At 39.9% G+C, this 22,789-nt stretch overlaps 1 protein-coding gene across 5 annotated transcripts in view; it reads left to right on the top strand.

The window, feature by feature from the left end:
• mgat3b (beta-1,4-mannosyl-glycoprotein 4-beta-N-acetylglucosaminyltransferase b) overlaps window positions 1-11,437 on the top strand; it is a 56,029-nt gene extending 44,592 nt beyond the window's left edge. For 2 of the 5 annotated variants that reach the window (XM_053638982.1, XM_053638983.1), the window contains exons 2-4: window positions 3,324-3,516; window positions 5,917-6,286; window positions 6,789-11,437. In XM_053638982.1, coding sequence (XP_053494957.1) covers window positions 5,918-6,286; window positions 6,789-8,231 — 1,812 coding nt within the window. In that variant the 5' untranslated portion in view covers window positions 3,324-3,516; window position 5,917 and the 3' untranslated portion in view covers window positions 8,232-11,437. Of the gene's footprint in view, window positions 1-3,323; window positions 3,517-5,669; window positions 5,754-5,916; window positions 6,287-6,788 lie in introns of those variants that run through there. The other 3 variants (XM_053638986.1, XM_053638985.1, XM_053638984.1) reach the window with 3 other exon arrangements.
• The last annotated feature ends 11,352 nt before the right edge of the window (window positions 11,438-22,789 follow it).

Raw genomic sequence — 22,789 nt, 5'->3', positions numbered from 1 at the left:
GTGTGGGTCTGTGCCCTGATCTGCTCCGGTGCCTGCTGGCTGTCTGTCTGCCGCCGTTCTTGGGTGTGAAGCAACATCACGGTGAAACTAGAGAACAGCACGGGCATCATGTAACTGATCCAGCAGACACAAACTACAATTTCAGTGCAGAGGTGTGAAGGTGTACTGGCATTAAGAAATCTGATACAGATGCATCATTAAAGTTAACCCTATTCCAGCATACATGATGATGTCATGAAGAGTCATCAAATTTTGGCCAGTTTTTAAACAACTTGCCAGATGGCAATCCAAGGAACTCGTATTGCTATGTTCATTTGATAAATTACAGAAGGATAAGAGCAATCCTCTTAAGTCCATTTTAATAAATAGTTTAGCAGACTGCATCCCTCAAAGAACATTTTAATACTTGCTCCGCCTCTTCAGATTTATTTGACATCTAATTCTGTTTAATGTCATCCTCTTTCATTACATTACATGAGATTTAAAAAAAAACAAAAATCATACCATTTCACCTCTATTTTAGAGCCAAAGTGCATACAATTTGATCTTATTTTTGCCAGAATGATGCTGGATTAAGGGTATCTGGAGCCCAGGTCTATAGGGCTGTTTGTTTTTACGTATTTTTTACAAGTATCGTCGCTTCATGTCAGTTTAATCTGACATGGCAAAACTTCAGTCTTGTGAATCAACAACAAGAAAATAACAACTCTGGTCTCCTTTGTCAGTCAAAAAAAATGGAGAAACCATTTGGTATTATTGTTTTGCTATTTAGTTACTGTTGCTTGGCACAGATCTGAAAAACAAATAGCCATCTCGTCCACATTATGCCATATTATTGGACCATATTCCACACCTTTGGTTGTGGGATTCTAACTGATGACCTTGCAATGATGGGGCAAAATTTTAAATTGCACCCATCGGGAGCCCTTGTTGTCCATTATTTTATCTAAAATTTAAGTGTCATGATATCCAATGATATTGTATGTTATCAGAAGTTTTATCTTCGAGTTTTAGGTTTGATAATATATTCATAAAGAGCTCTAATTCAGATAGGTTGAATGTAAAATTCTTCGGGGTGGGGGGAGCCATTTTGATACCATGGTTTCTGACCTGTTCCTGACCTTTACACTTTTTTAAGGTTGAAGAAAGGACCAGTTCAGTGGTCAATGGAAAGTAATACTTCATTTTTTTCCAAATATGACCAATCAAGCCATAGCTATAGACATATTCATATACAATGAAAAGGATACGTGTAGATTCATGTTAGAAGTACACTGCTAATTCAACAGCCAGGTAGCATATAAAACAGCATAACACGTTTGATCCAGCTAAAAGTCTCCAAGCAGGCATGAATATTAAACACTAGAGGTAGGCATGTCACCCAGCAGGAGATTAGGAAAGTGATCTGCCTTTGCTGAAAAGCCCATCAACTCGGTCCAAGTCACAGAACATCTGTCGTACTTTAATTGCATGCAAGGCGACAGATGGCCTTCAATGTGGAGAGTCTTAACGAAGCTTGTCACTAAATCCAATCGTCACGCACGATCATTAGTAGCGTCGATTGAGATGCTTACTGAGAAAGAAATCAATGCGCGTGTCAATGTCTTGTCCAGATGATCATAGCCAGCTCACGGTTAAGGAGGTTAACAGCACTGGGATCGTCATGACCAGCTGTTGGCAGCCAGAGAAAGTATGGGATGAGTCCAAGACCAGGGCACTGCAAGGACACAATATTCACTGGCTGTCTGCAAAGTCAGCAAACAATAGCCCAGATTGTGCTGGGGAACATCTGAGCGGTTATGTCTAAATGGTATGTAACGGATATGGACAGAGGTCAGGGTGGACGTGCTCAACAGGGAGCACGTCCACATCTTTATGTCCATAAATAAATTCCAGCTATTTCTGGAACATTCCACCGTCCATCAGGAGACATTATCTAAGGGCGAGGTCTGTGACCTAGTTTTCGACAAAAAGCTGTAGCATCCATCATACAGAATAGGTTTCTTCCAGTTGGGATATTTTCTATGAAAAATATCAATTGATTGAACTGTTTTGGCCATTTAGGCTACGAATTTCTTTGCAGACTCGTAGTGTTCTTTTATGTTCTTCCAGTCTCCAGTCAGGTCAATTCTGCCTTGAATGGCTCGTGTTTTTGTATGTGTGTATCTAAGGCTCACAGTGGGACAACTCTGTGTGGTTTTTAGATTTTGTTTGTGTTTGTTGAGGAAGTTTATTGTGTTAAACCCAGTTTTGGCTCCCGGGTGCACCCGACTTTCCTTCAGTGTTCCCATGGTTACCCGCTGGGGATGTTGCGGTTTTAAAGTTTCACAGTACGATAACCTAGTCTAAAAATATCATGATTTCAAAGTATTAATTAAACATTTAAGAACTCACACTCTGGAGATGCTCATTTATTTATAAATCTTTGTACATCCTTGTGTATCCTTGTAAATAATGAACATGTAGATAGTAATAGACAGGCCTACATTTTAATCACTATTTTGAAATCAGTGGTGAGGTAACTGTCCAATCATACACCATTGTAATAGTCCTATTACCCACAAAGCCATTAATGTTTATTTCTGCCCACTCCTACAGCAGCAGCGGCTGGTATGACTGACATTAGGAAGAGGTTTGTTAGCATCAAATTATCACACATTTCACTCCTGAATATACCACGTTCCGGTTATGTGTTTCACTGTCAAGCTATTTCACCCTCTGTTTATTATCAGCAAATCTGCCAAAGCATAAGGTCCAAATATTTGGTTTGTTAATTTGACTGGCTCCCTTGTCTGGCCTGTCCACAGTCTCCTTGCCAATCCTGAGATTTGTGTTCCCTTAGATTAACAGGTGGCTATAACAACCAAACCATGGAGGAGAGATGCAGAGGCTCGATTGATGTGTGTTACAGCAGAAGCAATGGAACTGTTTGGGTTCTTGGCATTGTTAAGAGTCCTGGGGTTTTAAACCACTTCTCACAGGGAGAGTGTTTGAGGAAGCAATATCAGTGCCTGAATAAACTCACACTATAGAGTGTTAGTGGTGTAAGTATAGATCTATGCCCATGATCTATTGAATAAGATTAGACAGACAGATAGATGGATTGGAGTGACACCCCCCCCACCCCCCCAAGTTACACATTGGACAGGGTCATAGTGTACCACTCGACAGGCATAACCTAAGAGATGCCCCTGATTGGCTAGCATTTTTCTGATTGGGGGGGCGGGCGGGGGGGGGGGCAAGAGTAAACATTTACGTTTTAGCCGTAACATTTACGATTTTTGAACTTTATGCCTGAAAACTACGCTTTCCTTCTTTTTCAGATAAAGCAGCAGTCAGTCTAAATACGAATAAGTTTCACCTGGCAGAAAAGCTAATTCACCGAAGGGGAAAGGACGCAGGATGTCAAAGGCACACATTTGATAGTGGTTACTTTCACTTCGCCCCAACTTCTAGGTGAACTTTGGCCTGTGAATTGACGATCCTCAGCCTTGTGAGCCAATAGAAACCAAGAAGGTGAGACTGTCATCTCTTTTGATTGGTAAACACACAAAAAAGTAGGCACGCCTTATGATTAAGTAGTGGTCACACCAGACTTTTGTCTTGTTATTTTCTTAGTGTTGCTTTGTAGTCTGGGGGGAGGGGTGTTTGTGCTAGAATTTTTGTGGTAGAATTCTGGGTTTTCACTGTTCTTTTTCTTCCTGCTAGAACTTTATTGTTGGCAATGTTGGCACCTCTGGTGTAGCCCAGAGAGCACAGCTAATTATGCTCTCTTGGACCCCTGGCTACTGAAGGCTGTGGCATTGTCAGGATTCAAACTTGAGATCTCTCAATCACCCGGTGATCTAAATTTACCCATATTCAAAATATTTTCACTTGCTAAGATGTTATTGGCAGTGAAAGTTTTCCCATCTTCCATGCACTCTTGTCTTGTCTGTATTACTACCATAGCTGCCACCTTATCTAGATTCAGTTCATTAGTAATAAAGAACATGGAACAAAAGGCAGATCCCAGATTAGTATGGTTAAGGAGCAGACAGACTGATGACAAAAAACAATTGCCTGGTGGGGGGAGAGAACCCAGTTCATTTGTATGGGAAAGGTCCCAAGTGGTATTGAGTTCATCTAGGTGAACTTTGACCATGCAAATTTGTAAACTTTTGAAAGATGAGCCACTGTAAGATAGCAGCATGTGCGATGGTCTCTGGTTTCTAAAAGAGAAAACGAAAAATCTAATTTCACTGAAGGGGAAAGGACATGCATTTGCTTCTAGTAGCATTTACTTTCACTTTGGTATTCAGAAGAAAGCAGATGTGCGAGACTGTCATCACATTGGTCGATTTTAAAAAATGGATGAGCTGTTATTGGCCCTGACACTTTGCAAACTTTGGAAAATGAGTCAGTGGAAGAGAACAAGATGTGCTGCAGTTTCTGCTTTCTGAAAGAAAGAAAAAAGGACTTTGCTTTGCTATAATTCAGTGGCACTAATTATGTAGCTACGTAGGTAGCTCACTGAACCAATTTATTCCATTTGAAATGGCATCACACCTCCACACTAAAGAAGAAAATAGCAAAGCAGGAATAATGTAGTAATGTACTTTAACATACGGTGCTTAGCCAAATAGCTCATGTCAGACATCATAATGATCCAGCAAGCATCCAGCTGCCTTTTTTGTGATGGGCTGTCTTGTGACCTCATACATACCAAAACTGGTGAGAAATAAAAAAATAAATAAAAAAAAACAGTTAATGCAAAATTCTTTGCACAGATTAGAATACGCCAATAAGAATGGAGCAGATCATGAACCATAGCATTTAAAGACTTTCAAAACTTTGGTTTCTAAAAAGGCAGTGTCACCATTTCTCTAAAAATGATCTCATCTCTGCAGCGCTTGTTCTGTCCATTATCATAAGTTTTATAATAAATTCATTAATCTAGCAATTACATGAAACCCGGTTGCATTGTCTTTTTCTTTTTGCAGCTGTACATTTTAAAGAGATGCTAACAGCGTTTCTTTCCGAGTGTCCAGGAAATACAATGTTTAGAGGCAGAAGAAGCCTTTTTATTCATACGGACATGCTTGTTCATTCTTTCCTGTCACACTCTCTCCAAGCACTTAACCACCTTCCCTGCTGTTACTCTGTATGAGGAGACAAGCCTAAGGAAAGCAGAAAAAAGAGATCGGGCATGCATGCCTGAAAAAGAAGACTAGGCAAGTGGGAATAGAAAAGGAATAAAAACACAGAGAAACAGGAAATCAGGCCTGCGGGGAAAAAAACGGGCAGAATAAAGCCAAATACACTCTCACTTTTTGTCCTCTCATTCTTTCCCTATTCATGCACACAGCTTGTACAGTTGAAGACAAGCCAGAAGTCTTTTTGACAAGGGTCACATCAGAGCCACAATAGCTTCATTTTTTCCCCCCCATGAGAGCGTCTCTTGCTTTTTTTTTCAGTATCCTTCTGCGGCAGACCCAGCTATGAAAAATATGACCTCTCTAGATTTAGATGCAAAATGGAGGGCCATGGGCTCTAGGCCAGAGCAATTTGACATTCAGCCTGTGTATCAGATGCTATTTCAGCCAGATTGGGTGTCTCTGCTTCTGTCTGGATTTCCTGCTTAAGGTGGACTGCAATCGATACAGAACATAAAGATGAATGAGAGGCTGGGAGCGAGTGAGATGACCTTAAATGATGGGAAAGGGTCCTGCATTAAACTAACCTGACCTTCACTACAAGACAGATACTGTGTGGTCTGTCAATGCTTATTTTTATTTGCATAGCTGAATCTGTATTAAAATGCATGGGTTAGATTAGCATGTGAGGAAGGCTTGTTTTGGAGTATAAAATCTCAATATTTCTAATCAAGTTTTTCTTTTTCTAACACCCCCCCCCCCCCCATTTATACTTTTATAGGATGAAAATGCGACGCCACAGAGTGTTTTTGCTTTGCACCGTGGGGCTGTGTGTCATTTCTTTCCTGCACTATTACAAGGCCCTGCATTATGTATCTCTGCTACGGGAACTTACAGCACCCTACCCAAACATCAAGTCGTTTATAATGGTGACTGGATTCTTCTGGAAAGAGAGAGCCACCCCACTGTCCAGCGCCTCTCCTGAAGAGGGACCCCTGCCAGTCCTTAGACCCTCAGAGACCAGGCCCCGGGCTCAAGAAGGAACCGGGGGCATGCGTGCAGGAGTGGAGTTGAACATGGCTGGAGAACCCAGAGCACCACAGCCTTGGGTGAGACCAGAGGAACCGCAACACAAGGATCCAGACCCTGAGGTAAAGAAAATTGTTGCTTTTGTATATTACTGTAATGTCCAAAGGCTTTAATATATGTGAAATCTAATGTGTATATACACTATATGCCTAAAAGTATTACGGACACCTGACCATCACACCCATATGTGCTTGTTGAAAGTCCTATTCCTAAACCATAGGCATTATTATGGAATTGGTCCTCCCTTTGCTGCTATTACAGCCTCCAATGTCCTGGCAAAGCTTTCCACTAGATTTTGAAACGTAACTGTAAGGATTTGCCCATTCAGCGACAAAAGCATTATTGAGTCATGACTGGTGAGAAGGCCTATGGCAGTCTGTGTTCTAGTTTATCCCAAAGGTGTTCAGTAGGGTTGAGATCATGGTTTTGTGCAGGCCACTCAAGTTCTTCCACACCAACCCAGTCAGGTGTCCTCATAGTTTGGGTCATATAGTGCAATTTATACCTGTGTTTTGAACTTTGACCACATCTTTTAAATTTTTTATTGTCTTTGTGGAATGGAAGCAGAAGGAAGACATGAAGATGATCATGTGGCAACCCAGTAGTGCAGTACACCAGGGAATGGACCTTGTGAGATCGAATGCTCCCAGTGTGGTAGTGAAGAAGCAGGAACCCCAGCGTGCATCAACTCCAGACCCCATCATGCGTCTGGGTGACTTACACAAGCGCCACTTCATCCTCCAGGAGGACAACAAACCCTATTTTATCCGTACCAAAGCTGGCGCTCTGTGTTTCCGGCAGGGGACAGAGATAGTGCCCGTAAGAGAAGATTCTGGGGCAGGCAAAGGTAAGCCGACAGTGGCTGGGGTCCTTCATAGGAACATCTTGCAAATTGCAGAGGACTCTGGTGCTCGAGCAAAATTGGTGGAAGACTCCAGTTCCACTCGATTGAAGCCCAAACGCGGCAAGCGTCTTGTAAAGTGTGTATGCCGTTCTGGTTGGCATGGTCCTTACTGTGGAGTGCCTACAATGGTGTACCACTCAAACCTGCCCACTAAAGAGAGACTGACCCCTCGTGAGAAGCCACGACGCGTCATTAATGCCATTAACATCAACCATGAGTTTGACCTGCTCCATGCCCGCTTCCATGAACTGGTTGATGCTGTTGACCTCTTCCTAATATGCGAGTCCAACTTCACAGCATATGGAGAGAGGCGCCCGCTGAGCTTCCTGCATCTGCTGCTCAATGGCACTTATGACTACATGCGTCATAAGATCCTTTATGTATTCCTGGACCACTTTCCTGAAGGTGGCCGACAGGACGGCTGGATTGCTGACGACTACCTGCGCACTTTCCTTACGAGAAATGGCATGGGTCGAGTGCGGGGTGCAAGGTCTGATGATGTTTTCCTCATCAATGACGCTGACGAGATCCCGGCCCGCGAGGGCATTCTTTTCCTCAAGCTGTTTGACGGCTGGACTGAGCCATTTGCCATCCACATGCGCAAATCACTCTATGGCTTTTTCTGGAAGCAGCTTGGCTCTCTTGAAGTGGTTTCAGGATGCACAGTTGGGATGCTGAAGGAGGTCTATGAAAATGACGGCATCCGCTTGCGCCGGCGCGAGTACTACACCATGCCTAATTTCCGCAAATATGAGAATGACACGGGACACATCCTGGTGCAGTGGTCAGTTGGAAGCCCATTCCACTTTGCCGGATGGCACTGCTCCTGGTGCTTCACGCCTGAGGGCATCTACTTCAAACTCGTATCGGCCCAGAATGGTGACTTCCCCCGTTGGGGTGACTATGAGGACAAGCGGGACCTTAACTACATTCGTGAGCTGATCCGGACTGGAGGTTGGTTTGATGGCTCTGTGCAGGAATACCCTCCCACAGACCCTAAAGAGCACATGTATGCCCCCAAGTACATGTTAGACAATTATGAGAACTTTCGCTACCTGCTGGAGAACCCTTATGTTAAGCAGCCTGCTCTAAGTGGGGGGTAAAGAGGAAACAAGATGGGGTTTAGTTGTAGTTCATCTGGATAATAAAGGAAAATATGGTCCAGTGGAAGTTATCAGGGGAAGAAGGGAACCAAACTCTGCCTACATCCTTTTTTCCCCCCTTTCTTACTCATTGGATCAAGCCCCAAAGGTTAATTACTACCATCCAGTCCCTGGCAGAGAAGGGTCAGACCAGCTGTGGCAATGGATGAACATAAGTGATTATTATTATTATTTTGTTTGTTTCTATTGCTGTTTGCTCAGTGGGTGTGCAGAATCCATCAAGAGACTGTATCAGACAACTTCATTAGTGATGAATTTATTACACTCTGACCCTTTGTGTGTGAGAGATAAAGAGAAACGAGTGCGTGTGTGTGTTTTTGTGATTGGCCTTCGAGGTTCTTGGTGCACTCCTAACCATACAGATTTGTCTTCTATATTTGACTCTCTTTAAAAACCAAACTAGGCTGATTTATGGCCGTCAGTGGAGCGATTTCTGTATGAAAGAGAGAAAGAGGAAAAGAGTTCTAAATTTGAATCCGTTTCTGAATCTGTGAAACATGGGCTTTAGCTAATGCAGCACTTTCTGTCCAGATTCCGCTCTGATTGCTGAAGCCGGTGTGGTGATGTACTGTTGCGCTCTTGGATAATGAAATGCAGTGCACTCGGAGGGTTCAGTTATGGAGAAAGAAAAATGGCTCAGATGTTGGTGACAATGTTGGTCATGTATGCAGAATAGAAGAGGAAAGGAGTTAAAGCAGGGAGTAAAGGGTTGGTAGAAGTGGAGAAGACAGCAGGAGTACAGTAGATCTGTCCATTCCCCTGCCTAAAGTAAGAACCGATGGATGTTGGTAATGTTCAGCACAGCAGGAGACCATTTCAGTTTAAGAGCAGGCCACAGAGGAGAAGAGAATAGTCCCTCCTCCCTTTTTCTACCCTTCTCTCCAGGCCTGTCTTTCTGTCATAAGGCAGATTTAGCATTTTGAAATGTTTGGCTGCGTGGACGACGGAAACCACAATTATCAGTTATATCGACAAACCCTTTACCATTTGAGTTTGTCATATAATTTTTTTGTCCTTCTATGGAGTGTTATGGAAAACGAATGGTAACGTTTTTTTGTAAAAGTATTACAATTACACACAATCCATATTTTCATGTCCCTTCTTACAAACAGCGCAAAAAGCAGGACAGCCTGGACTGGAAATGAGAGCAGAAGCTTTACGAGCTCCACTCTGATTTAACGTGACGTTTAAATGTGATGGGAAATGGACATGCATTTAAAAAGCCAGTGATGAATTCCTCCATCAGGTGCTGTAGGTGATGGGAAAAGTCAGGGGAGCCTAACGAAAGAAAATATGCATGCACTTTGCAATATAGAAGAAAGTCTTAATAGAAATATGTTCAACAGAACCTTTTTCCATTAAAAAACAAAACTCATGGGACAGCAGTTTTCGTATAAAACTAACTTTAAGATACAGAAACTTCGCAAATTTATCTTGAAACGTTTTTTTTTTATTATTATTTACACGCACAAAGTCGATGGAAACGCACCTAACTAGACACGCCCAAATTATTTCTCATAATATCTTATCTCTAGCAGCAGTGTGTTGTGTCATTGTGGGAGTGTGAAAAGCAGGGTAGTAAACCAGCAAGGATAGGAAGTGGGGGGAGTGAGAGAGAGTTCAGCAAAATCCCAGCATTCAAATGAGGTCACAAAGTCCTCAGCATGGGGCGTCCACATCCCGTGTGTGTGTGTGTGAGTGTGAGTGTGTATGAGAGAGAGGCCGAGCTCCACACTGCAGCAAAACCACTCATGAGTGCCAAATGAAGGGAGGAAGAAAAGAGCCGACACATTTTCTGTATTTTTGGGTTTGCTTTTAAGTAAATAACCATGGTTCCAGCCATGTTTCCTGTTCTACACTGCATCCTTCTTTCTCCTGCGTTCCTCTTCCTTGCCAGCTTTTGAGCTCTCCCTGGCTGCCAAAAATAACGTCGGCTTTCTGACAGTGGGATTTTTTTTCCCTCCCCCCCACGCTAGCTGTGTATGTTATGTGTAGGGTTGTGCACTCCTCCGTCTTCGCACCAGAGGATGATGAGTGTTTGATGGGCATCATGCTCAACCGGACACGCCAAGCTCTGTCCTGCCGCATCAGGCTGGGCTGTTTCCATGGCAACATACCACCCTGCCTACAAAGTGAACACCATTCAAAACAACGTGTCTACCTTTACATACCTGAATGAAACTTCGATCCGAGTGAAAGGGCTGGATTGTTCGTTTAATAACCTTTTCAACAGACGAATCAATCGTCATGTACACTTTCAAACCCGAATGCTTTTCTAATTAGCATGCGGTCTGTGCAGGTGCATTTTGCTGATAAATGTGGCAGCTAGCAAAAATTGGGCTTTTAAGGAAAGTTTGTTACAAAATGATTTTTTTTTTTTAATAGCTCCACGAATTCACATTTTTGAAATGGAATGTCACGGAACGTGAAATCTTTTGGCCTTTTAAGTAATTAGGAGTAGGCTACTTTTTGCAGAGAACACCCAACATATTGAGCTACTATAAGCTACTGTTATGGTAACATTGAGACTAAATGCCGCAGCTTGCATACGCATACATTTTGGATGTATGGATTATATATAATGTACATGTAATGAGAGATTGGGGTTTGAAGCCAGTAATCTTTTTTTTATATATATATAAGTCAATGGATCCCCCTCAGTAAATCTGTGTTTTATGACCATAATTCAAGTATTAAAATATTAGGGTCAGTAGTTAAAATGTACAATTTAATTTTTGGCTTTTGATTGGTGTCATAGATCTTTTATTATTATTATTATTATTGTTGTTTTGTTTTGTTTTTTTCTTTCCCCTGAACTTTTCACTCACTGAGCAAGAATAAGAATTTTTCTTAATCAGTTTGATTCAAGGCGTTAAACCAATTCAATTCAAGTGACTCAAAAAAAAAAAAAAAAAAAAACTGGGTGTAAAATAAAAAAATAATAATAATTAAAAACCTGTTTATGAGCAGGTGTGTCCAAACTATTGACTATAAGAAGTCAAATATAAATAATAACTTTGATAATGACTGGGATTTTGTACCACTGTAAAAATAAATAAATTAAATTAAATTATAATAATAATTGCAGACCCTATTTTGAAAACCAAGGCTTCTATGTGCACAGTTTGTTTGTAATCTGCAGTCGGATCGAAGTCATTCTGGTTGACTTCAATCTGTACATGTTGTGAAACAGACATCGGGTGACTCGGAGAGGAAGAGAGTTTAGAGTATGTTTGTAAACCTGTTCCTTCAATAACTGACCGAAATCTGGAGGAGGATGTTCTAGATGCCTGTGTTCTGCTGTCATCTTTGCTCTCTCTGTGTTGCTGACGCAGTTTCTCATCCAACCCCCCCCCCCCCCCCAAAGTGTGCACTTGTTCCGAGCGCTGAGCCAGAACGGCAAGAGGATTAAGAGGATGCACTTTAATAGCGTCACCCTCTAAGCTGCTGCGTTCGGGACAAAGCTCCGCTGTGCCCTGTCACATCTGCAATGCAGCAGTGCTGTGTTTACAACCGGGATCCTGGATCCTAACACGCGTTACAGATGCACGCACACAGCTGGAAATGCGCACGCTTGGTGACACATGAGCCAAGTGAGTCACCGCTGAACAGTAACACAAGTGCAGAATTCTTTTATGCTTCTGAGATGTACTTCATTCAGAAAGAATCAATCCCATGTGGACTTCTCTCACCCCATCCATGGTGTCCCCCACCTTGTGCCCAGAGTGTCCTGGTAAAGGCTACAGGCTCCCTGTGGCCCTGTGTAGGATAAGCGGTAGAGAAAATGGATGGATAGATGGATACTACAATTAGTTATCAGGCTTGCTACTTAATTCACAGGTTCAATTAGACAGTAAAATGGTTGCCTCCTTGTTCATTGTTTCTGTTTTTTGGCTTCTTCTTGTCCATACCTGCATGCGTTTAAACATGTATAAGTTCAGAACGTGCCAATAAGATGGAGCCTATTTCAGGGTTTTCTTTTCCTAAGAAACTTGGAAACGTTGGAACTTTTACACGGCCTCCAGTATTTTGACATTCAACATTTCTAAGGAAGTAACTGATCAGACTTCAAGGAGCCCCACAATACTTGGGGGCCCAGGTCATTTCCTGTCCTATGGAGATGTTAAGTTAAAATTTAAGCTCCGTTCTTGTTGACACAGGGACGCTTGATACTCGGCAAAATCAGGACGTGCACCACTTGATCTGGCTACCTGATACAGTGAGAGAGCAGATAAGTGTGAGAATTGCACTGCAGGAAATATTGGCTAGCGTAACGTAAACTTGCACAGCCAACTGAAATCAGAAATCTGATTCTCAGTTCTTTCGGAGGAGGGGGAGGGTAGGAAGGCCTTGATGTTTCCAGTTTGGAATGTAGTCTTAGAGCAGGAAACTGCATTTTTAACTTGTACCCAGAAATCTGTACAAACCCACAGTTTTACGCTTTGTGTGTCCTAATCACGCCACTTTACCTCTGATATAAAACAAGCATTGGGAATTCTCGATTCTGATTGGTCAGAATTTGTTTTAAGAAGGTTCTAACATGTCATGTCTTTTAGTATCTTACACATAGACCTGTTCCACATAAGCGCACTTGTAAATGTGTAATCATCTGTAACGTCAAGTTTTCTGACTCAAGAATGTGTTTATTCTAGAGGGCTTTGCAGTTCCTTGGTAACATGATAAGCTGCATTTTACTGTCTTAACTTCAAAAAACAGAAAAAAGAGAGACCGTTTATAACTGTTGGATATATAGGAGTTAACCACTTTCACGAACATTCCACTACATCCAATCGATCTATAAACAGATAAAAAGCATGTAGCGATGTTCTTTAATAAATACTAAATTGTTAGCATTTGGAAATTGCTGTGGTGTGAACGGAATTAAACACTTCAGGACATGCCGTTATAGGAAAGTAATCACCTCTAGAGCGTTAACAGAAACTTCAATTCACTTTCTTAGCTAAAGCCAGGTAAAAGACTTGATCGTTAATATCTCTGGTAGGTTTCCTGTGGTGAAAATATATCAGACTTTCTGAATTCTGTTAACTGTTCCTGCAGGAAAATGTGGCCAAAGTTTCTGAAATTCCTGTAAAAAAAATTCCTGTGGTGTCAATCTTCCCAAAGAACTGGTATCCCTGAAAAAGTTCCTGAGATTGAAAAGCTTCCCAAGGTCCTGAATTCCTGTAAAGGTTCCTTTGTTGAAAATGTGGCCAAAGTTTTTGACATTCTGTAACGTATCCCTGAAAATGTCAATGTTCCTGCGGTTAAGATGTTCCCAAAGTGATGTTCTCTCTGAAAAGGTTCCTGTCATGGAGAATCTTTCAAAGTTCCTGAATTCCTATAAAGGTTTTTGTGTTGAAAATGTGGTCAGACTTTCTGTACAGGTTCCTGTGGTGAAAATGTTCCCGAAGTGCTTGTATCCCTGAAAGGGTTCCTGGAGTAGAAATGTTCCCAGGTTCCTGATTTCCTGAAAAGGTTCCTGTGGTGAAAACGTGCCTATACTGAGAGAAGGAGGGAGAGAAGGAAGGACGGGGGGTGGCCTTTTTAATGAAAAGTGCTCCTCGAAGGCTACGAATCAAAACATGGCATCCATTTTAATGGCCTTATAAACGATCTAATTATCTGACATCTTATAATAGGTGAGCACAAATGAGATTTGATTTTTTTTTTTTTTCTTTTCTTTTGTCGTCCATCATGAGAGTGGGGGAAAAGCATTCAGTGGATGGAAAACAAAAAGCCTGAAAAGCCAGCGGCGTTCGAGGAAATCTATTTGGGCCACTATAGAGTGGATGGTTCCTGAGAGATTATTTCTCTTTAAATCATTAAGGTGCCACATTTTATTCACCTTTATACATCTTATACAGGCTTGTGAGTGAAAAACGGCGTCCCGGAAGGCTTTCGTTTGTTTGTTGAATGTGAGGTGAACAAGGGATAGCTCGCTGATATTGGCTGCTGCCCAAACCTGAGGCTGCTCTTACTAATCATTCATAGAAATTCACTTCTATAGGAGTTGCACTAGGGATCTCTCTCTCTCTCTCTCTCTCTCTCTCTCTCTCTCTCTCTCTCTCTCTCTCTCTCTCTCTGTGTCTGTCTCTGTTTTTTTTATTTATTTATATATCTCTTTCTGTCTCAGCTAGGGAACATCCTTGTCTAGTTGGGTTTTGTTTGCTCTTCATTGTCTGTTGTAATGAATTATGAGCTATACACATCCTTGTTGCTGTTTACATTAATTATCTAAGTTATTCCAATCGTGTTTATTGAAATTAAAAGGGAAAATAATTGTCTGATGGCGCAGAGAGAACAAAAAAAATGATTGTTATGGAGCAGAAAGCTATTTAGTCTATTTAACCTTTTTTTTTTAATTTTTTTTTTTTAAAGTTTTGAAGCACTGTCTATCCATCTTTGACTTGTTACTGTCTGTTGTTCCTGTTGATGTTAAATCGACATTTTGAACTGATATTACTGAAACATCTGATATGCACTTGTGTTTTTTTTTTTGTTGTTGTTTGTTTTGCTTTGGTTTTTTCAATTTCATAATTTTTTTTTTTTTTTACCTGTGAATTTTAACCCATCTATCAGGGATTTCTGCCTGTCCATATGGTGCTGCTTTCTGGGGTTTTTTTTTTCTTTCTGTCTTAGGATCTGACAGCATGCCACAGTTGGATCCTGTGTAAAAATAGCAGCCAATCAAATCATTTTAGAACATAGAGCAGCGGTGAAGATGCAACAAAAAGAGTGTGAGAGTGTGTGAGTGTCCCATATGTTGTGTCAGAGTAGATCAAAAGCCGTATTGATGATTTTGCACCCAATGACAGATGGACACACACACACACACACACACATACATACACACAGCAGAGTCAGGACTCTCATCTCAAACCATTACCTGATACAGTGTGTGTGTGTGTGTGTGTGTGTGTGTGTGTGTGTGTGCGTGCGTGGTTAACCTGTTTGACTCACCACACACTCTTTCACACTTGACTTCTCTCCAGTGAACTGTCATTAGTCGAGGATGCAGGTCTAATCATGCACTGTGTATAATGTGTATAATGTATATTATCAAACCACTTACTATGAAAGTCCAAAGAGGCCATCGGCTTTGTTTTGTTTTGTTTTATTTTATTTTTGTTTTGTTTTTGTTTTTCAGTCCTCTTATCTTATGATCAAATATCATTCTCTAGATAATTGTTTTTTGTTTTTTAGTTTTTTATGAAAGCATTATTTGGTCGGTAGTTTATCTGCATACTGGAAAGAAAAATGGTCCTAAAAAGGAAGAAAAAGATTCCTAAATCTTTGGCATTGAGTTTAGTCATGGAATTAAAAACTTGTTTTCTGGCGATTACAATTATTTTTCTTCGCGCAGGACAGAAGAAATTATAATGATGGATGGCCTCTGTGGATTTCATCTGTTTTTTTTTATTTATTTCAATGTAATTTTTTTTTTTTTTTGCAGTGAATCATCAGGTTTAAATGTGAATCTGATGTTATCAGTGAAAATCCATTTTACATTTCTGTGATATGTTCAGTGATTTACACTTGTGGCAGCTTGTCTTTTGGGTTTTATCTCTGAAAATGAATTTCTTTTTGCTTGGACAAACCAATCTCTTTTTCCCATACTACTTATCAAACTGGAGCACTGGGGGTCAGTTTTGTCATTAATGCTCATGTTCTGTTATGTTGTGTGCTGTTGATAAGCCTCAAAACGTGACCGTGTCCTCCTAGTGGATCTCAATTATGTCACGTGATGCCAGATTGTAGCCACTAGAGGGCACGAGACACCTCAGCTGAATCTGTTCAGCCTTCGGTCCCACTGTCTCTCACTGCATCATCCAAAAGTGACTGATGAGGCACACAGTGAACCCTACTTACCCTCAGAGTCTAATACAAACCCTCAGTGTCTACAAAAACTTTAATACTTTCAAACATGGGTTGCCAGATTTACACAAAAGTCTCCTTGTGAGTTTTTGGTTCTTTCCTTTCTGGATGTTTCCTAGGACTGCTACAGAGCCTACAGAAGCCAAAGCACTGAGCAGTCTTGTCATGGTTTTTTGTTTTGTTTTGTTGTTTTTTTTGCCTCATTCTTTTGTATTATTTTTTTTATTCTCCTCGAGAGGATGTGGATAAGAAAAAAACCCCACTCTGTGTAATTGTGTGTATGTTTTTCAGTAGCTTGTCATCTCCTTTCGTCTCCTTTCATGCTCATATTTCTGCATTTCTTTCTGCATTTGTGTCCCATTCAGGGTTCAAACCACTTCACTAAAATATTTTTCCCAGCAGAGTGAGAGAATAAAAAAAACAAAAACGCTGATGTATTTACACAAAGAGCGCAGACTAAATGATTTTTTTCCCCCCTCTCCTCTGTGGGTAAAGATCTGAGTGTACATTTATGAATTAATAAGAAAGACTTTTTGTTCTGTATATGAATGGCTCTATGTTAACCTGAACAGAAAAATAATGAATTCTATGACAAAGAAACTATAATAAATTAATTTTAAAATTGTCATTGCTGTGCCTTGGGTATTCTTTCTAAAACTTGTTTGACATTGTGATCCCAACAAAATCCTGGCTATAAAGGAGATATATATCCTTTTATAGCCAAGATTTTATATATATATATATATATATATATATATATATATATATATATATATATATGTATATGTATATTGCACATATTCTTTTATATATAATGTGTTCTCTGTGCCATTTTCATAATAAAGATCCTTATTATTAAATTACTATGCTTAGTTTACATCACTCTGTGTTCTCTGCACTTGTGCATTAACACACACTCTCCATAGTGAGCTTGAGTTAATGGTAAGAAGGATATTTTTCCGTCTATTAGCATGTTCTATTTGCTTCATCCAAAACCATCTTCCTATTGGTGCTGAGATTTTAATTTTTAAAAAAAATTGAACTTTAGCTGTTTTTGGTTGTGTTGGCACGAAATCTACAGTTGAGGTCATAAGTTTCCATACGTACATTAGAATCTGCAAAAATAAGAGGGATCATAAAAATTGCATGTTTTTTATTGAGTACTGCTGTGAATGAGAGATTTCACAAGACATAATAATAAATGAAATTACACAAATGAACCAGTTCAAAAGTCCTGAGCAGTTAAACTGCCCACAGTTCTTCAGAAAAATCCTCCAGGTCCTGCACATTCTTTACTTTTCCAGCATCTTCTGCATGTTTGACCCCTTTCCAGCAGCAGCTATATGATGTTGAGATCCATCTTTGTATGATTGATGTAAGTTGTTATTTTGTTTTGTTTTTTTGTTTGTTGTTTTTTGAAGGACTTCCCTTCAGTCTCTATATAAGATATTTTTACATGTTTCCCAGAAGACAAAATAATGACCAAAGAATTCTTACAATGTGCCATTGTTTTACTACAGCAAAACTGGACAGTGTAAACCTGGCTTAACATCATCCAAACACGGATCCGTTTTCCAACATTTGTGGCTAGTTTAGCAAAAAACTTTTGTATAAGCGTTTCTGATGCTTATAAATTGAGTTAGCTTGTGTATGTGTACCCACTAATGTAATAATGCTTAATATGAGAAAAAAAATTGTGGTAAGAGACCTGCAGACCTGAGGGTTTTTTTTTGTGATTGTTGCAGCCAAAAAATGCTTGATTTACTGCGGCTTTTTCCAAAAATTTGCGATGCAATTTTCAGTTGGTTTTTTCTTTTGTGATTTTTTTGCAGAAAACGACTTGAAATTACGAAATTGTTTTGCACGCAGTGATGTTTGTTGGTGAATGAAAACCTTTTAGCTGTACTCATGTTTGACGCAAGTGAATCGTGATGAAGTCACATGATGCGTCTTGGCTCAAATCGATGGTAATTTTTGAAAAATTGCAAGCTCCTGCGAATATTGTGGAGTTTCCTTGATTTTACAATTACAATGTTGCAAAGTCCTAGAGGGACTTTACAAGTTTCAATACCAAAATCTGACCAGTAGAGATTTCATGCATTGTGAGTCTACAGTATGTCAGTTTACAGTTAACTGCTGATTAGCAAGCAGACTATTATCTTGTTATGATGAACGCTTTTTGTGACGCAAGTATCCTATATCTTGAAATCTCAAAACCCTCTCAACTGTGCTTGTGTGTTTGAATTCCTTCTAGTAAGACCTTAGTAAGACCGAATTGAGGTAAAGTCTAAGCTTTTATGCACTGGAGGTGTGAGTGATTTATATCCTCTCCAATGTTAACTCCTTGGGCAGACACTAAATATGTTAAATTGTAGTGAAGGAGAAATAAAGGAGCCACGGTTCTGTCTTCTGGGCTAATTTGTGCTCGATCTCTTGCCAGGGCATAAATCAGGGGAAAAATCCAGTCTCTTTCTAGCCCTGACTTTGTAGTAAATAAGTAGAGGGAAACTCTCTAGAGGGCACGGCTTGGCTTTCTCTGCGATAGAGTGGATTGTTCTTGTTTGTGTAGTAAATCTTTAATTCTGGTAAGGTCAGCTACGGGTGGAGCTCCACCGCAGCGTATTGACCACAAAGCCTTTGCTATGTAGTTTGGAAACAATGTCCACTGCTTTTAGAGTCAAAACAGCTTCAGATCATATACCAGTACACCAAGAGCATCTGGTTTGTGTATCAGAAAATATTCACCCTTTTCCTGTCTTTGTTTCGCATTCTTTGTTTTTACAGCTTCTTTTAAGTAACATTTGAACTTGTTAAAATGTGTTTGTACTGGCCTTTGTCCATGCTGAAACTTTCCTTTCTCAAGTATCCAGTCACTATGGATTACCCAGCGGCTGCAGGGACATTGAGGCCCTTTTCCTGATCTTAATTACCCCAGAGCTAGATAGTGTTTCTCTCTCTCTCTCTCTCTCTCTCTCTCCATGACCATATCTCTTTCTGTTATTTGTCTCAGGACTTTCCTCCATCCATTCTTTATCCAGCTTACTTCAGTGTTTTCACTTTAGCTTAACACGTACTGAGCGTTGAAAAGAGAGGATCCATTAGGATGCGGCATCTTTCTCTGACGTCCTTTAGCTCCTTTGATCATTTTCACACGATGTCCCAATACCAAGCATACTGATTATCCTAGTAATGAGACAGCACAGTCTGTACTGCATGTGTGTGGAAATTATTCCTGTAAATTCAACACATTTGTCATCAGTTTTGTGAGGAAAACAAGCATGTTTCACTCAATTTACATTGAGTCAGCACTGTAGCACTTCATCTTGATGCAATATATAATGTTCAAACGTGTTTTTGGACATGTAATAATTTGATTCAATTCCAAGTATGCCTATATGATTTGCACTGTCATCGTGTTATAAATAAATCTGGATCGTTTTTACACTTCAGGTTTCTGGCTAAAATTTTCTGGCCCAGAAATTAGCCCCGCCCCATTCTTTAAAAGAGCGGCTCAGCCAAGCTACTTTTTCGGAAAGTTGAAATCTTGTCAATATTTTGCATTTTAACTCTGAGCAAACGGACCTAAAAATGACAAACAGCTCCTTTAAAGTCGCTTCAGACTTTAAAAAAACGTTTCTTTCAGAGATATTACTTTGAGTGAACAGACAAAAACGCAAACTTTGCTACATTCTTTTAAGAAACCAGGATTGAGAAGAAATGTAAATGCCATTGGAAAATGTTAGTATTGAATATGTGCTAGGAATGTAGTATTATCGCATCATAAAATATAAGAGCCAATCATCTTCCACTATGCAAATGCTGGGCATGCAAACAAACAAGTCTACTGAGGTCTACCATATAGGTTTTGGGAATTTTTTTTTCTTTTTTTTCTTAACTAGCATACTTATAGATTCTGGATTTCTTGATTAGAATAAAAATATTTGGTGGCTTCTGCTACTTTCTTCTGATGTTTTATGAGATTTTTGTGTGTGTGTGGGGTGGTGGGGGGGTTTGGGGGGGGGGGTTCAAGGAATTATTATTCAATATATGGGGAAAAATGAAAATCTTTCTCAGCAGGTTATTTCTAACCATAACACGTCTGATTCAGTCCGAGCATCCTCACTTTAGTGTTGCAACCAAAGCTGGTCAGATCAGATAACTGTAGCATATTCTCTGCTCATCTGTGAGTGTCTCCTGATAGAATATCTCTGCTAGGGTAGGGGTAGAGAATGATATTACACTCGCCCAGCCCTATCTGATAGTGTAACAGCAGTTCATAAAGAGGCTAAAACAAAGCCAAGACTCTGCTGGCAGCTAACTAGAAACAATAATGGGGGGGGGGGGGGGGATCCAGTGGATCCTTTAGTGCAATGAATAAAGGCTGAGACAGGATAAGTATGAACAATGGCTATGGGAAGAGAAGAGGTGGGGAAGGGAGGAAAGAAGAGGATGTGCAGATTAATTACACAGGGACAGATGAAAGCAGAGGAGAGAATGTGCAGAATAAATACAGATGAGAGGAAGATGGGAGAAGATCTGCAGATTAGTTACAGAGGAGGGGAAGGGGAGAAGAGAAAAGAGGAGATGAGGGGTAGGTTAATTACAGGGGATGGTAGTAGAAAGGAGAGGAGATGAGGTACAGATTCATTCCAGGGGAGAAGACAGGAGATTAATTACAGAAAAGAAAGAAAGTGAGTGTGGAAAATATTTTACATTTACACAAAAGTCCATATCTGTTAAACACATACTTTGTTGGGAAAGTTCAAGACTCCTGTAACCACATAGTTTCCCTATTAATTTCAACGAATAATTCATAGTACTTATGTAAGAAATATAAAATGCTTTTGGGGTGTGCTGCTGTTATAGAAAAATAATCAACTGGAAATACTGATTCCACTCAATTAAAAAAAAAAAACCCAACAATTATTTTCCAGTAACACCATGATCTGAAGTGTTTTATTCCTCTTCCACCACAGCAATTGGTAGTAACATTCAATGTTTGTTGAAAGACAACAAAACAAGTTAGTTCCTGTTATCACTTATGTTATAGCAGCTATAAACATCCAGTCCATCACAAGCCTCACTTTTTTTCTCGCACTCTTTAAGGAAAAAATACATCCTGTTACCAAAAAAATGAAGAATCTTCCATGGCAGAAACATTACTCACACTGGAGACTCCTTCTATAATTGTTAAATAAATATCTCCTTACAGAAAGGTTCACAATATAAACGACAATACATTTCTCTTTAAGTAACAAAAACTGTTTAAAATCTCTGTTTATTATTCTCCTTGAATTATGCAGAGCATCCGTCAAACAAGTCCATGTGAATTAGCTGTTACTATAGAAACAGTGAGTGCATTCAAGTCGCCTCAGATTTTTAAAAACATGCTTTTATGAAACATTTCTTTCAGATATTACTAGCACAGGCACAAAACGCATTCTTTTAAGAAATGAGGATTGAGAAGATTGAAAATCCCATTGTAAAATGTTAGTATTGAATATGTGCTAGGAATGTAATAGTATGGCATCATAAAATATCCAGTCATCTTCCACTATGCAAATGCAGGGCATGCAGACAAACCAGTCTACTGAGGTTATGGATGGGCGTTGCAGGATTTTTAGTTTTCAGTTAGCACATTCATAGATTCTGATGAGAGTATATATAATTGGTGGCTTCTGGTACTTTCTTCTGATGTTTTCTGAGATTTTTAGTGAACACTGAAGAATTATTGTCCAATATATGGGGAAAAAACGTAAAATCTTTCTCAGGCTGCTCCCTGAGAGCGGGTTATTTCTAAACATAACACGTTTGATTCAGTCCGAGCATTCTCACTTTAGTGAGTTATAGAAAATCGATCAGCAACCTTGGACCAATCAGACTTGAGAATTCAACAGTACCATGTTATAAGGAATAAGAATAGTGTTCAAGAGATTATGCAATATTTAATGTATGTAAATAGCCCATGAATCAGGTTATTAGTCATTAAACCAGATAAAGTACTTACTTTTGTGCATTTTCATGCAATATACGAATTAAATTACTGAAATTACGTACATTTAAAAAAAATTTTTTTAAAAAGTCTAAACTTTAACACTGGTGCAGATTAATTACATAATAGTAGAGCACTATTATTACAGAAGAAGGGAGGTTGAAGAAGTACCAAATAATAACAGAAAGGTGCTAGAGGAGAGATGATGAGAAACCGAAGATTAATTAGAGGAGATGAAAGGTAAGGTGAGGAATTTGGAGACAAGAGATAAAAAGGAGGGAAATAAAAAGGAGCGGAAGAAACACCATGGGAACAGGAGCTTGATTACAGAGGAAGAGATGAGATGTCTGTAGTGTGCACTCTCTAGTCTGGGTTTATTCTTTTTCTGCCTCCATTAGTGGGCAGGGTGGAGTCTCTCTCGCTCTCTCTTTCTCCCTCCCTCTCTCTGTAATCACAGACCAGGCTGCACACACTCATGGCAGAGGATAAAGTGAAGCCTGACCAATGTTTGGAGGACGTTGAGGGTACACAGCCTGCCAAAGAATTTTTATGGCAAGACACAATAAGAAGGCACAGATGGATGTGCTAACAAGAATGAGCCTACAGGATGTTAGCAGAGCTGTAACACGCT

This window comes from Ictalurus furcatus, chromosome 12, assembly GCF_023375685.1.
Source record: "Ictalurus furcatus strain D&B chromosome 12, Billie_1.0, whole genome shotgun sequence".
Lineage (NCBI taxonomy): Eukaryota > Metazoa > Chordata > Actinopteri > Siluriformes > Ictaluridae > Ictalurus > Ictalurus furcatus.
The sequence above is the reverse complement of the archived record's forward strand: the minus strand, read 5'-3'. Positions and strand labels throughout refer to the sequence as shown.